The following is a 16,989-nucleotide window of genomic DNA, read 5'->3' on the forward strand; positions in this document are numbered from 1 at the left end:
TGGGGATGCTGGAGCCTATCAAAAAACTATAAATATAAAAAAGTTTAATGATATAAAATATAAAGGACATTCATAGTTCAAAAAAGTGGGAAGAACACAACTGTAAAACAGTTAGAAACATATGGTGCATGTACAACAGTACACCAATGACTCAATAGTTGACATTTTAAACAGTATATTTAGTACAAATCTATTTCAAATCTTTGCATTTTCACTTCACACTTAATTTGGGGCACATTGATTTTACTGTTACAGATGCAAGACAGTTGTATGCACCAACATCTTAATCAAAGCCACTTTTATTTAATCATAGCTCTTTGAATTGTTACTGCACAGAAATGCCAAACAGTTACTTTTTGGAATTAAATATTTTTCTGGTGTACTTGTTTATCTAATGAATTCAAATAATCTTTTTATGCATATAAAAATTGGCTACCATCATATGGGCTATGGGGCATCCATGCAGGAAGAAACCCCATGTAATGACACAAAAACTTTAGACGGCTTCTGTGGAACTCCTCCCGCCTGCACAAACAGTGACAAGCTTATATAATAACTGCATGTCTGCTGATTTTTGTTTACTCTTCCTTCTGTGGGTTTTTGATGTCTGACACGCCAGACATTCTTTCAACAGTTACACTGTCATGTCAGTAAGGAAAATATATCTCCCTCCTCTATGATTTGACAGCTTATGTAAACTTGGCTTTCCTGGATGAAGTGATTTTTTTTTAAAATCTTGACATTAGTGAATCATTTGTTCTTCTTGATTAAGCATTTTGTGTATTCCCATCATCACCCCACCTGCTTCTGACATTGAATAATGTGCAATTTTGCAAATTATTTTTTGTAATTAGGTATGAGAAAGGCAATATGTTTTTTGATATCTGGGATTGCACTACTTTTGAGCATTTCTTTTAGCTATTGTTTAGCTACATAGTTTTGTTTAAAAAAGGATACTTTCTTTAAGTTGAGACATCAAAAAGACATTATTTAACAAACTTGTTAATGGGGAATTTCCTCTATGGAAGATAAATCAATGGCAATTTACACAGCAAATTCCTTCTACACTCTTAGAAAAACGGGTTCATTGGGGTTCTATATAGAACAAATGATAATGATGAATGAACCCCTAAAAGGTTCCATGTAGAACCTTTTTCCTGGTTACAAAGAACCCTGAAGGGTTCTTTTGATTGAACCAAAAAGATATAGATATAGATCTATAATAAGATATAGATCTAGTCTAGAACCTTTTAAGTATATAGAACCTTTTCTTCTAGGAGTATAGGTCTTTTTTCCATTCACCGTTGTAATTAAAATTGGTCAGTGGTTACCTGGTTTGTTTAAATACTACACAAAAGTTACTCTAGAATAATTTCCAGTCTGAGCAGCAAAGAAAGAAGATTAATGCCCCACGCTAGTGTTTACAGTAGCCTACCCAAGCGAAACAGCTAAATGAGGATGTGTGTGTGTGTGTGTGTGTAGACTTTGACTGTTCATTTGCCACTCATGCCAGTATCTTGACTAGGCTGATTAGAGGCAGTATTCCTCAGCTGTCAGGCTGACTGAAAACAATCAAAGCCTCCATACCCCCAATCACCACAGCTCTCTCCCCGAGCGCCGCCGCCGCAATCAGCTGCTGATTAGGGAACCTGTCGCCCTTCTCCAGCCTGCAGCGGGGGTTAATTCGTGCGTCAGATGGTGTCGCTGAGGGCCACGCAGAGGGGAATGAGAACGTGAGCTGGATGATATTGGACGGATATAGCCGCCCTGTCAATCACTTGGGATTCACTGTAAAGGCTCAAAGACTTTCTTCATCTCTCTCTTTCCCCCCTCCAGGGCCGGGGTAATCTATTTAAGCCAAATGTGTGGATGCACCAATTAAATCAGACACTGTTTGGAATTTTTTTTGCCTATTTTCAACACCTGAAAGCAATCTAATAACATGGGTGGATAAATAATGCATTTACCTTTCACTGCACATGCCACATAGCATATTGCATATTGTATTTTAACTACCGATTCTATTTCTATTGCTACTTTTATGTAGCCTATCATAGTGTGGACCAATATAGCCTAGGCCAAATGCTTCTCCCATCTAACAGTTTTATATTTTTTATATTTTAAAGAGTAACATTTTTGTTATTCTGTTCTATTCTATTTCTCTCTGGAGCTTAAATAAACAACACTTAATGTCCAACAATTGCTGCGGAAAAATAACTTCACTAAATTATCAATTAGCCTATAATTATATATTAGCCTATATATTATATGATCTGAATATATAAAATACTATTAATTGTGATATTTTATTTATGATTGCTTTGATTTATTTTTCTTAATTTAAAGTTATTAATTCATTTACCATATTTCATTGGGGGACTTTTATTAATATTGTATCAAATTAAGTAACGAATTTATCCTGATTGATTGTGAATTATATCCTTTACAATGACAAATAATAAAACAAAAATATATATACACATACATTTTTTTTTTTTAAAGTGTGCTTTTGTACCAGTGTTGTACTGGGACACTGGGCGGAGATCTGTGTATCTGCGCATGTGCGGAAATGAATCATTGTAAAGTTTAGTTTATTTTCAGCTGACAACTCGACCGGTTTGGGACAATCCAGAAGCGGAAAAATTCAACTGAGGTTTGTCTTTGTTTTACAACATGTTTTTTATCAAAGTCGATGAAGGGCCACTAAAGCGTTATAAAGATAAGTTTGTCCAGCCGTTTTACAGATGCATCTTGACGTCACTGACAGCATGTCGCTCTATGTTGTGAGTTTAGTGGCACGTTTTTTATTTGTTTTGGTGTGTGTTTACATGCTGACATGAGTTTAACGACATTTAGTTTAGTTGCTAGTTAACTGTATAGCTACCCGTTTCTGGCTTTATACTCAACCAGCGTTTAGTTATGACATCAGCTGTCAGTTTGGCAACAGTAAGTGTCCACAGTGTCCATCAGTAGTATGCTGTTTTCTTATGCAAAGTGTTGCATAAACTAGTATGGCATAGCACTAATACACTATTCCCACGGTTTTACAGACAAGCCTAGTCCCAGATCAAAATGTATGTTTGAGCTGTTTTAAACGAAATGACATATCTTAATATGTCAGTGCAATTGTACATATCTTAATATGTCAGTGCAATTGTACATATCTTAATATGTCAGTGCAATTGTTTTGTCTAAAAGATCTTTTCTTTTTCTTTTTCTTTAAGGCATGTTTATTAAATCTACTTGAATGTACTTATTTACTTAAGGCTTAATTCTGCCTTAATCTAAGCCATTTCTTTGAAACCAGGCCTATAAGAAGTTAGAGAAGTAGAAAACAAGAAGTGATAATCATGCGTCATGGGACCATCCTTATATTAGGTGAAATTATGCTGGAAAATGAAAGCTTTTCTGAAATATGTTTTGCATTCACATCTGTGTGATTTCAAAGTTCAGTCACACACATTGCAAACCAATATTTTCTCAGTGTCTTCTTTAATGTGTTTGTTATTGGACATACTGCATGTTTTTTTTTTTTAATTCTGTAATGTTTACTGGTACTGATATGTAAACATTTTTAAATCAAGATACAAGAGTTTGATTAAAACAAAACAAAAATATAATTTAATTTGAAGAGAAAATATATATTTCTTGACTGACAAATATTTTTCTTATTTTAAGCATAAACTCACTTCATTTTGACTTAATATTTTAAGTCATTTTCATAACCTTGAATGAATGTTTTGTAATGTTTTTTGTTGATCTATTTTTTTCCTTTCTTTTTTTTCAGAACCACTTCAGAGTGAGTAAAACTCTTATGCATGACCACCGGACGCTGAAAACGCAGAACAGTATGTAATAATAAGATATGATTGTATTCCCTGATTTAAATATGACTCCCCTAACCAAGTGTAAAAATCATCTAAAAGTACATGAGGATCTTTGGGAGACCCACCTGCCCACACACTATATGGAGTGGAGGGGCTTAGACTATGAATTATTTGTGCAGCCAGTGGTTATAGTTTGATCCTTAATTGAATAAATGGCAGTACATTGAATCATTGTGTTTGGAAACATAAGATTCAAACGTTAATTATCAATACATTCACCAGTTATCAGTAATCCACCAGCTACAGCAATATCATGTTCATGAATCCCTCCAAACCGCACAGTACCACACAGTTGTCTCCCTTACCCAATTCAGCTCTTGCAGGCTCTACGAATGAGCTAATGAGTTGAATAAGGTGTGTTAAATGAAGGAGGCATGCAGTGCTGGTTTGAAAATGGTTAGATTGTTTTTTTTGTTTGCAATAAAGCAAAAAAATACTTTTTCACAACATTAAATGGAATCTAATGTGGCGTTAGCAGTGATGGTATGAGAATGAGATGGTCATACCATGATCTGTTGATAGAGCCATAGTTGGTATTCAGTATATTCATTTTTAAAACTGACCAGCTTATCTTCAAAATAGTGTTCAGTGTCAACCTGTAACATACCACACTAGATCCTCTAAAATACTCTTCTCAATGTTCCTAGGAGAAAAAGCTCCTGTTGTTGTTCTGCTTTATAATTTTGCTGCCCTACTAACTGGAATAATTTACAGAAATTACTGAAAATGTATCTATATATTTGTTTAATATTTTACAAAATTGGTAATGCCATGCTTTGTATTACAGAATTTGTATGCTTTGTAATGCTTTGTATTTTTTTATAACAGAAATTCTGTTTAATATTTTACAAAAAAAACCCAACAATTTATTTATTTGTGTATGTCTCTGAATGTAATATGGCAACAGCAGTGGCCAAAAGTAATGTCCAGCCTTGGAAAATATATATATTCCCCCTTTATTTAAATATTATTTGTTAAATATTTTTGTAATCCTATTATGTAGTTATGTAGTTGTGTTTGGAGTCAATTGTTTTATTTGTAACAACGCAATAAACCCGTGGAGACACTTTTTGGCCATGTTTATGCTACGAAATTATGAAGGCATGCAAAAACGAGAGAACTGATGAGATATTAATAACTGATTTTGTTGTAGTCAATGTATACTTTTTCCAGTGAGCTTTTTGTTTTTCAATGCAATTTTTTTCAGTAGCTGCAGATTGCCTTTTTTGCCAAGTAATTTTGTCCATCCAAGTTTAGTGTTTTGTTCTTCCCCTCATATTTAATGATGGAATGATATATTATCCCCTCTGGACATCATTGCAGGATGATGTTCTTCCCTTGCCAGGGGTCACTGTAATTAGGAAACTGACTTACCTGTAGAAATTGAGATAGACAAACAATAGTCACCAGGGATGTTGATGTCATATGCGTCGTCACCGAAACAGATCTTTTTAGAGACAGCTGTTTGTGTGCCCTGAAAAGAAATCATTGTACAATTTGTACCTTTTTCTCCTCCAGATGGCCTCCACGTGGAGGGGGCAGCTCAACATGATGGTGGATAATAGCTCTGACCCTGTGACCAACGGTAGCTGCTTTAGTGCAACGCAGAGCACTGTGCTGAAGGGGGTACAATTCGGGGGTGTGCCCATCGTTCTGCTGCTCGACTTTATAGTCTTCCTGGTGAGTTTTGAAGTTAGTTGGGATCCAATTGGCTTGTGTTGCTAGTGTTATGTGATTTAATTGGATGGTGCTGTGTATCATCCTGCAGGTGCTGCTTTCGGCCTTCACTGTGATCAGAAGGAGACTGTGGGATCATGGGAGACTCGCTCTTGTTGCAGAGACTGAAAGGTGTGTGATATGAAGGCAGTACTAGTCGCAGTGGAAACTTACAGTGTCAGAATGTTACTATGGGGAATGATTTATTGTAAAATGATTCAAAAAATGAAAAAAGTTTGTAGCTTTAAACTAGCAAATATTAGTATAAAAAATATTGCTGCCGTTTCAGAGACTTAAGTAAACGGCGTTACCGTAGAATGACATCATCCATATCCAATGAGGAGCCTGAATACGAGAAGGTGAGTTTAGAACACATCATCCTAATTATGACATTGTTCATGACATCATCAATATCTTCCTCATTTACTCTAGGGTTGCTGCTCTTGGCTCACCTTTATCGTCAATATGGAGTAAGTGCTGTTATGTTTTTTTCCCCCCAGAAAGCTTTTGCCTCTTGATATTGTCACTTATTACTAAGGGATATGGGATATATTTCTTCAAATAAGGGAAGTGCACATGGGAAAGTCTCAGTAAAATAAACTGAGAAGTGAAACTGATCTGTCTGTGTATGTGCAGTGAGAGTACGGTCCAGGAGAGATGTGGGGTGGATGCAGTACATTATCTGTCATTTCAGAAGCACTTGGTCATCCTGCTCTTGCTCCTCTGTGTGCTGTCTGTGTCCGTCATACTACCAGTCAATCTGTCTGGGGAACTGCTGGGTAACACGCACACACGCACACACGCACACACACACGCACACACGCACACACACACACACACACACACACACACACACACACACACACACTCAATGTGGTCTCAAGAATGCTTCATACAGTAGCTTGGCTATAAACCCTAGTGAGCTGCCTCAGTGTTTACTGTATAGATTGGCAGCTATTCTTTAAGGCAGGGATTTGACTAATACCAGAGGAGCTGACAGAAAAAGTAATGGGATAAATATTGCGACTAGTCCAAAAACAATATCTGACATTTTGATATGAAAATGTTTTTTTTTAATTTTTATTGAATTAATATGATATAATGTAATAATATTTGGTGGTACTGTATTGTCTAGTTGTATTGCTGATTTAAAATAAAAATAGTTTTTGGCCTTTCTTCATTCAATATTAAAGGGCATTCATTTGTATACATTTTAAATGTAATATAATCTAGAAATTTAAATGTTTTTAATTCATCTTTTAATATGCCATCATTTAGCTGCCTTCGGTTTGGAACAGGCACTGTGTTTATAAAGCCAAAATATGTTGCCTTTTTGGCCACTCATCAGATTTTGGAGGGCGTTAGTGGTTTATAATCTCACATAATGTCACCATATGATTTTTGTTGTTGTTGTTATTTATGTATTTATGTATTTATTTATTTATGTTGATTTATTTTTTTAGTTGTGTTTTTCAGTCTCTGTTGAAGGCAAAAAAAGACTGACTTGTAACTGTGTTCCAGGCAATGATCCATACAGCTTTGGGAGAACCACCATAGGAAATCTTAAGCAGGGGTATGTACCATATGTGTCTATGTGCATGTGACTGTAGATATCTGTGTGTGTCTATTTGAACTGTATTTTATTTGATGTCTTTGCAGTAATCAGCTGCTTTGGCTGCACACAGTGTTTGCAGTTCTATATCTTATGATCACAGTGGCCCTGCTGAGACGCCACACCTCTAAAATGAAGGGAACCAAGAGAGATATAGTAAGCCATGCTTCTCTCTCTCACTCACTCTCACTCTCACTCTCACTCTCACTCTCACTCTCACTCTCACTCTCACTCTCACTCACACTCCCACTCACACTCACTAGGTTAGTGTCACTTTAACCCTGGTTTATTTTTCCATAGGCCAGAAACACCTTGTTTGTGAGGTCTGTACCCACAGCAGCGAGTGAAGAGAGTATAAGAACTCACTTTATGTAAGTGTGACCGACATTTTTTCCATTCCATCCCATCTCCATTGTTTCATTCTGTGTGTAAAACATAATCTCAGTTTACATAATGTGGGTGGGCCAGTAGGATCTCAAAGGCAGCTACTGACCAAATGACTCATTGGTCAGGATTTATTCATTCACCGTAATTGATTAACATTTCAGATGTGGATTATACTTGAATAATAATAATCTGTTTATTTCAGTGACCAATTGGCTCAAACAATGGCTTTACATTTACATTTAATCATTTAGCAGACGCTTTTATCCAAAGCGACTTACAAAAAAGGGGAGAGCAATAGAAGCAACGAAACAAACAGGGCCAACAACCTGTAAGAGCTGTAAGAAGTCTCAATTAATTAGCACAGTACACAAGTTTTTTTTATATATATATATATATATATATATATATATATATTTTTTTTTTTTTTTTTTTATATAGCCATCTACAATAGCCACCTACAACAAAAACTCACGTACGCAAAATACCGAACACTGGATTTTGATAGCCATTTGATAGCTTTATTAGGACTTGAACTGTCTGTTTTTCTGAGCAAAAGACAACAGGGGATGTGTTTTTGAAAAATGATCATTATTTTTGCAATTTTGCTTGGTGCCACTGATGTGGAAATTACACAATCAACTTTTAAGGTGTTAACATGATTGTATATTTGTTTGCAGGGAAGCATACCCTACTTGTCACGTGACTGAAGTTAAATTGTGCTATGATGTTGCCAAACTGATTGACCTGGACAGAAACAGGCAAGTGACAATTTGACACAATATTATTTGTAGTTGTAAATATTTTATTAGATTAGATTAAATTACATTGTCTGCTGTTTAAAACCAAATAAAACAACAATACAGTCAATGCATGACTATCATTTATACACACACACACACACACACACACACACACACACACACACACACACACACACACACACACACACACACACACACACACACACACACACACAATACCTGCAATACATACACAGACTACCATCAACCATATATAGGACATATTCTCGCAGACCTGCATGATACATGTTATTTTTTGTCTGCCACTTTTGTTCTGACCAACTGAGGAAAAAAAGTATTCCGATAATTCGTGCTACCACCAGTGATTAAATCTAATGATCGCTTAGCTCATATCACATAAAATCGTGTAAATTATTATTAATTATTGTTATACTTTGTTCTCAAAATGTTAATTTTAACATCAACATTGCGTGTATATTAAGTGTGTATTAGCAATACCTGTAGATTTCAATTTCTGTACAGTATAATCTTGCTTTTGACTACAGGTAAATTTCCAGTTGTCACTGATTGTCGCTTGGACCTTTCTGGATTACAATCCACCATCAAAATTTTATGTTTAATTATTCCAGCTGCTTTAAGAAAAGGCTATAAATGATCCACCACCTGAAGCTACTACTACTACTACTACCACTAGCCGAAATTTATATATAAAAACGTGATGTAGTTTTGGACTGCAGCCTTAAACTAAATAAAAAATAGACAGCGCTTCTTGTGCTACTAGCTTTTATTTGAATTCAATTGACAATTTTTTTTAAAATTCTAATATTTTGTAACAGAAAACGAGCAGAAAAAAACCTGCAGCATTACCGTAAGATACTCGATTACCAGGGACAACGTGAGGTCATCAACCCGCGCCCATGCAGCCACCTGTGCTGCTGCTGCCACTGTCAGGGGTGTGAAAAGGTGAGTACGACCACCATTAGCAATGGCCCTGTTTTGACTTTTCTAAATTTGGGCATCTAAATAATGTTTGTGTGTAGGTTGATGCTATAGAGTTCTACAGCTCGCAGGAAGCTGCTCTGCATGAGGAGGAAGTTAAACTAAAGCAGAGTAAGCTGCATCCTCTGGGCATGGCATTTGTCTCCCTGCAAAATGAGTACATGGCCACTTAGTAAGTGATTCACACTCAGACTCAACTGCCTATTTAAGGAAATTACGCATTGCTTATGAGATTGCTTAAAATAATTATGCTGGCTTATAAGATTTTTTTACCAGAATATATGGCAGAAAGAATTGCAATAAACTATGTCATTTTGGACAGAAGTATTTTCTAATCTATTTTCCAGATTCATTTAAGCTCACTTTTTTAAACGGTTGTCTTTGTCTTTCTTTAGTATTCTGAAAGATTTCAATGCACTAGAGTGTGGAAGCAGGGCAAGGGGTGTGGTTGGAGAAGAAATGGGTTGGGGAATCAACTGTGGATGTGGCTGGGAGCCTCAGACATCCTCTAAGAGTGCAGAGCTGAGGGTGCACAAATGGAAAGTGAAGTATGCTCCTCACCCTCATAATATCTACTGGTATGTTCTATTATACCTTTTTTTTGGTGCAAAATCTTATTATCAATAAAATTACAACATGCTTGTTGTATTAACCAATTCACAGTTCTGCTTGTCTTAATCTCACATTCTGTCTCTTTCAGGGAGAATTTGTCATTACGCGGGTGGCGTTGGTGGCTACGCTGTGTGCTGCTGAATACTGCACTCTTCGTGCTCCTCTTCTTCCTCACAACACCCTCCATTATCATCAGCACGATGGACAAGTTTAACGTCACCAAGCCCATTCACTATCTGAACGTATGTGACTGAACACAGCACTCATAATGATGTGTGCACATGGAGTGCAGTGGTGTGAAGACTGTGTGTTGTTTTTGTAGAGTGCCATTATCAGCCAGTTCTTCCCCACTCTTCTGCTGTGGACCTTCTCTGCCCTGTTGCCCACTATAGTGTATTACTCTACACTGGGTGAATCCCACTGGACCAGGTAGACATCAACACAAAAACACACACTCTCACTCAAACAGGATCCCTTAATAATGCGTGTGACGTGTCTGTCTGTGTGTGTAGGTCTAGTGAGAATATGAGCATGATGTACAAGCTCTACACATTTCTGATCTTCATGGTGTTGATTTTGCCGTCACTGGGCCTCACCAGGTAAGAACTTTTCAAATCTTTCTCCGCAGTTCTAACACACTATTGAATACACACTTTTACAGTAAACTAAACTAGGTTGTGGGTTAGGGCTGCAAGATTAATTGTGGCTGCAAGTTAATTAACAGCTATATGTACGTGTTTTCATGTATTAAATGCTTTTTGTGTGTGTGCGAACAGCTTGTAACAGAAATTTAAAAACGAGACTTCCTTGACTTTCTAGGTTGTCTATGAAATATATTATATTATGATGTTTAATTATATCTTAATTATATAGATAATCGTGGATTACGTGATATTGTGTATATCATCCCAAAAATAAATAAATAAATAATATACATATATATATATATATATATACTAGACTGACTTTTAAAAAATGTATGTGAAGGTTGTTTTTACTGGAAAAATCAAAAGGATGTGACATTTACATGCTTACAAGAAAGATCTGTACTATTTAAGTAAGAATGCAAATAATGTAGTTAGTTATAAGCAAAGAATGAAGAAGAACTCACAGCGAGTATTTTTAGGGGCATTGAATCATGTTTCTTGTATGTTATGTGTACACCACGAGTGCAAGTATGAGCAATTGCTGGCTGCAGTTTACTTGATGGCCACAAGTTTCGCTAATGACTAGGGTTTCTGAATTCTCTAAGCATTTTTTGAAGCACATTTACACGAGAGCAGCTCATGATTCGGTATTTTTTTAGTAGTAGTAGTAGTAGTAGTATTAGTTTTACAGTGAAATATTACAAAATATTACTGATTTTGTTGAATGTGTTTATTATTATTACAATCACATTGACATATAATCAATTTTTAACCATATTGTGCAGCCCTACAAACAAAAGCAACCATTTAATAACATTTTCATACAAATTGCATTTTAAATCACTGTTTTTATCAGAAAATTGGTAATGAGACCCCCCAAAAAATAAATAAATAAATAAATGAATTAAAAAATTTTTTTTTTTTTTTTTTTAAATGTGGTCAGCTCTGTTGTGGATTACAGTCTGACTTCACTGTAACATTGTTAAACCTTGTCCTTAAAAAAAAACCTGCAATCAGTTGTGATCCATGGGATAAATTTGACCCATAATTCTTGATTAGTATGATTAGTATATATTGGGTCTAAGATGTTCACAAAGTGAATGTGTATACAGATGTGCTCTCTCTTTCCACTCAGCCTGGACGTGTTTTTCCGCTGGTTGTTTGATAAGCAGTCTGTGGGGAAGCTGAGGTTTGAGTGAGTATACTTGTGATTTTATTTGCTCAAGTCAGAATGATATATTCATTTTGTGACATGCACCATTAAAACGATGGCTTGGCTTCTCTTTTTGTCTATCTCAGGTGTGTGTTTTTACCTGATCAGGGGGCGTTCTTTGTCAATTACGTGATCACAGCGGCTCTAGTGGGCACAGGCATGGAGCTGCTGCGGTTGCCAGGGTTACTGCTCTACATTGTGCGTCTGGCTCTCGCACATTCGGCTGCTGAGAGGAAATATGTTAAACAGGTCGGTCTGTGACTTATCTGTCTATCTATGTCTGTCTGTCTAAATGCCTATTAAATTATATTTTTATTTGAAATATTTACTTAAAGTACCATGGTATCTTTTCAAAAGAAAATGTTATGACATTTTTGTTTGTTGAATATTTAATTAAATCTCATTCTTTTTCTTTTTATTAATAATTATACTTTCATTTAAATTGAGCATTGACATACATCTGATAAACTGTATAGACATTAGGTGGAAAATAAGCCGGATTATCCCTTGAAACTAATTTGAATAGAATTAACAGGAATGTGTTGCTGATCCACTTGTAATCTGGTCTCTCTGTAGAATCAGGCATACGAGTTTCAGTACGGTGCGATGTACGGATGGACTCTGTGTGTGTTCACGGTCATCATGGCATACAGCATCACCTGTCCTGTCATTGTCCCCTTCGGTCTGATTAATTTCCTCAAGGCCTTGCTACACATTATTAGTGTCTGTAACATTACATTAACATACAGACAATGCTTGCAGGTCTGCTGTACCTGTTGCTGAAACACCTGGTGGACAAACACAACCTGTACTTCGCTTACCTGCCCGCCCGCCTTGACCGGCAAGTTCACCTGGGAGCTGTCAATCAAGCTTTGGCTGCACCAATCATATGCCTGATGTGGCTTTATTTTTTCTCTGTGCTCAGGACGGGTAACTTCCAATAATTGGCTGATTAAATCAGTGTTTCTCGGGCATTTTGTTTATTGTATTATTTGATTCATATAGTGACATTGTTGACTACGTGTCCTCACAGGTTTCATGGCGGACACGTCGCTGTTCACACTAGTGGTTCTGTGTGTCACCATCTTTATCTGTATAAGTTACACTTGCTTTGGACATTTCAAATACCTCAGTCCCCACAACTACAATGTAAGCTGCTTTGTTCTTTTTCAGAGTTTTGTCTGACTTATCAATGCCACTATTGTTATAATTGTTGTAGGCTTTTCATATTTTAACAGTTATAATTTAACCACCCCAATTTTAACCACTCACATACACATACAAAATCCTCTTCTTTTTTATTTCTCTTTCCTCTTCTCTGTTTCCAAATCCAGCTTTCTTATAAATCTGGTATCTTTGCTTTGAATATTGTTTCTCTCTGTGGTGTATTGTATGTTCGTTCCTCTACTGTATGTCATTATTGTGCATGCCTGTGATTTCAGATTAAGGAGGAAGATGAAGATGGAGATGTAGTTTCTGAGAGCTCATCTGCATCGGCAAGTTTCACATTTATAATAAACACTATCACACCTTTTGTTTTCAATTGATAGACTTCGAATTACCACATTTTTTCTTTTACTCTATGTAGGCGTATCTTCCCAAAGTTCTGAACCCAGACGCATTGTCCGAGTCTTCTGATGAGTCCAGCACTCGGCAATCCTACGGCACGACAGACACAAGCCCGCCCTTCCTCAGCACTGAGGAAGACTGTCCAGACTCTGATATCTAACAACAATGATCAGTCAACATATAGACCAATCCCAACTGCCCTTTCACTTTTGGAGGAAATGGCTATTGCCGTATTGACGTATGGAGGTCAGTGTGGAGATGGAGGGGATATACTCTTGAAAACATGGAGGGGGGAAAAAGCACTCAAGTTTTTTGTTCTGAATTTTGTTCATACACACTGAGAGACATGAGGACCATTTAATCATAAACTGCCATATAACAAATGGAAAGAGCTTTTAGGCAATCAATTCTTCTCACCAAAGACTAAAGTCTTTTCTAAATTGCCATTCAAACATGCTGTCCAAACATTTCTACATTACAAAAACAGCTTCCGCAAGGAGGACTTGCCAAGGAGTACAAATATATCTTGAGTATATCAAAGCGCACATGGATACTTGAATCATGGCACTTGTGCCTTGTTGGAAACAACTTAATACATTGTGTGTGTGTGTGTGAGAGAGAGAAAGTGCTTACATATTGATTGTCATTCTTAATGTTTTCTGATTTAAAGCAAAGTTTTATACAAATGTGAGCTCATGGTTCAGTGGCCTTTCATTAGTCATTCTATAATCTAGGGTACATTTCAAATTAGCAAAAAAGTGTAAAATCAATATACATTCTCAATAAAATGACTATTGGTTTCAGTTGATATGATTTATAAGTGTAACATATCCGCTATCTGCTAAGCACCATTTTGATATTACACAAAAAAAGATCCTGAGTGAGTTAGCTGTGAACAACCTGTATGCCACTACATACACTGATTAAGTGCTACACTTTAAGTGACCCAAATATTCAATGGTTTGGGTCTAGTTTACCATATGTACAGAGCTTGTTTTAAAAAACTTCTAATATATATATTTTTTGCAGATATTTGTGCAATTCTCAACACAGTCAAGGACTAGGGCATAAATCTATTTTTTATCATTTTGATAGTTTTAAGAATGTCATAAAAAAAGTCCAGTCCATGTGGATGTAAACTATACCCTGAAATAATATCAAAAGCAGCAGTTTAGATATTTGTAAAAAATTAAAAAAAGAAATTCATCATAGCAGGTGTTTTATGGTCAAACAAATCTTATTTTCTTAATCAGGTTAGCCTCACATTTTAATATGTATTTGAAATAAAAGCATATGAATCTTGTAAACAATAACAGTTTACTATTGACCAGTTTTTTCAACATCCATTTTTTGTTTGGTTAGAAATATAGTTGAAAGGAATTTGAGAACATTAGTAAAATGTAATATTTTTTTATTTGAATGAAAAGTTTATTTAAACTCAGTCTATTTTTCTAAGCAAGGTATTTAGATTGTAGAAATAAATTTAAACTCAATCTATTTTTCTAAGAAAAAAAAGAAATAAAGATTATATAGATGTTCTTGATTTTAACATTCTTTTTATTCATTATTTTGACCTCAAGACCCACTCACTTCAAAACTGTAATTTAAGGGATATAAACACTAAAAAACAAAATGCTGGGTTAAAAATAACCCAAGTTGGGTTGAAAATTGTCAAACCCAGCAATTGGGCTGTTTTAACCCAGTAAATGAGTTGTTTTAACCCTGTGGTTGTAAAATAGAAAAACTGGGTGCATAAAATATTCGTGTGAGATTATAGTATTCATTCATATTTATCATATATGGACATGAAATGTGCCCTAAATTATAGAATGACCCATTTTTGTGTGTGTTCGTGTATGGTTTATGAGGACACAAATGTCTATGGAAAGTCTTTTGGAAGTCTTTGGAAGTTTCTATAGACACTTCATGAAATACTATAGAACTGTCTAAAGTCCCCATAAAACATGGAAACCCTAGCACTTGTGTGTGTGTGTGTGTGTGTGTGTGTGTGTGTGTGTGTGTGTGTCTGACACAATGAATAGAATGTATTTGGCTGATAGTAGCTGTTTGAAGGAGTCATCACTGGGTGGCACTGTTGCTTTCTGATTGCTCTGGGTCTTTTCAGAGCAGTGCCATAATGTCAAGTACTGGAGAAAATAATTTAAACAAAATTACACAATGATTGAATTTACTAAGAATGAAGCAAGCAGGGCAATGCATAAACCTTAAAATACACTGCTTCGAAAGTATAGTCTAGCCTCAATCCTTAAGCATCCATCTGACCAGTGTGATAAAACTGCTTGCTATGTAAAGTTCAAGTGTCATGACCACGAAATGCCTGTAAACCCGGTAACTTTTGCATGATACTCGCAAGTATACCAGAAAGTGACTGTTTACATGGAGCAAATTGTATTCAACTTGAAATAGAAATTTGTATTCCTAGAAAATTGTTCATACTTCAAAGGACTATTTAGACAACTTTACTGATCAAAGAAACAGGGCTTTGCTAACTAATAACATGTACAACCATTCAATTTCTGCTTTTAACTGTTATGCAATGGAAAGATATTATCTATATGAAGGGAAAATGTTGATATGATTCCTGTGTATGTATTTTAGTTCTGTATATTCATTATATGAGCTGAACAGAAACTGAATTGTAGTGTCTGATCATTTAAACGGCTCAACCTCCACTGAGTCTCATAGTCTTAAGCCTCAGATTTTCTTGGAAATGGATGAATTAACGTCCTCCAAACACACACTTGACACATTTCTCCTGACTGCGGTTTTCAGCTCATTAGTCAGGATGGAGCAAAATCGTCTTACTTTAACACCATAAGCAGCCCTTGAATTCTGTGGCTAGAGTGACCTGCTACAAACGCCAGGATCAGCGCTCAAAACTATAAGAACCGAAATGGATCTAATTAGGGTGTGTCTGTCATTTGCAAACTTACTTTGGGGTAAACCAAAGAAACCCTATCTTTTTTTCTTTTCTTTTTTTAAAATAGATGTTGAGGGTCTATAACAGGCAATAGTGAAGATCTCGTCCAATGTTTTGAGTGTTTCCTGTTGCCATTCAGGAAGGTCAGCTTTTAAAGCAGGTTATCATCATGTTGCCAGCTTGATGGTTGGGTACACTTTTAGGTTGCTAAATATTTCATGGCACAAAATATCTTAAATTTGGGAGTAAGTTAAGCTTAAGCTTTAGTTAAAGTCGGCATGAAATGGAAGTTACAATAATCATTTCTTCCCTACACTGTAAACCTGAATATGTTAGCAAAACTAAACATTTGAGGTCAATCAAAATGTAGGAACATGCAGGATTTTATTTTGTACTCAAAATTTTTTTTTAAATGCTCCACTCGGCACCATGATGGTAACCAACATCTTGAGTTGGCTCTACTCAGACAATTAATTGAAAAGTGAAATGGCTTCTTGAACAAGAAAAAATGTAGGCTGGGACTTGCACAAAAGAGATGGAGATTTACATTCAATACTGCGATATCCCTCAAACAATAAGACAAAAGATATTTTTGTATGTGTGTATTTAAGTGTGTAGTAGGACAGATATTTATACACTTTATAT

At 35.8% G+C, this 16,989-nt stretch overlaps 1 protein-coding gene across 2 annotated transcripts; it reads left to right on the forward strand.

Annotated features, from left to right (window-relative positions):
• Positions 1-1,794: 1,794 nt before the first annotated feature.
• On the forward strand, positions 1,795-16,055 carry tmem63a (transmembrane protein 63A). 2 transcript variants are annotated; one of them, XM_067427346.1, is made up of 25 exons: positions 1,795-1,843; positions 2,602-2,653; positions 3,788-3,848; positions 5,406-5,567; positions 5,656-5,735; positions 5,893-5,962; positions 6,036-6,073; positions 6,240-6,382; positions 7,125-7,176; positions 7,263-7,371; positions 7,516-7,586; positions 8,280-8,360; positions 9,200-9,326; positions 9,404-9,534; positions 9,758-9,940; positions 10,063-10,216; positions 10,297-10,403; positions 10,487-10,573; positions 11,757-11,816; positions 11,921-12,083; positions 12,411-12,516; positions 12,597-12,764; positions 12,868-12,983; positions 13,277-13,330; positions 13,423-16,055. In XM_067427346.1, exons 4-25 carry the CDS (start codon positions 5,406-5,408, stop codon positions 13,561-13,563), a joined length of 2,403 nt encoding a protein of 800 aa, XP_067283447.1. In that variant the 5' UTR covers positions 1,795-1,843; positions 2,602-2,653; positions 3,788-3,848; the 3' UTR covers positions 13,564-16,055. The 2 variants fall into 2 exon arrangements, with proteins under 2 accessions (XP_067283447.1, XP_067283448.1); XM_067427347.1 differs by lacking the exons at positions 1,795-1,843; positions 2,602-2,653 and adding an exon at positions 2,733-2,783.
• The last annotated feature ends 934 nt before the right edge of the window (positions 16,056-16,989 follow it).

Source organism: Pseudorasbora parva, chromosome 20 (genome assembly GCF_024679245.1).
Source record: "Pseudorasbora parva isolate DD20220531a chromosome 20, ASM2467924v1, whole genome shotgun sequence".
In the NCBI taxonomy this organism is placed as follows: domain Eukaryota; kingdom Metazoa; phylum Chordata; class Actinopteri; order Cypriniformes; family Gobionidae; genus Pseudorasbora; species Pseudorasbora parva.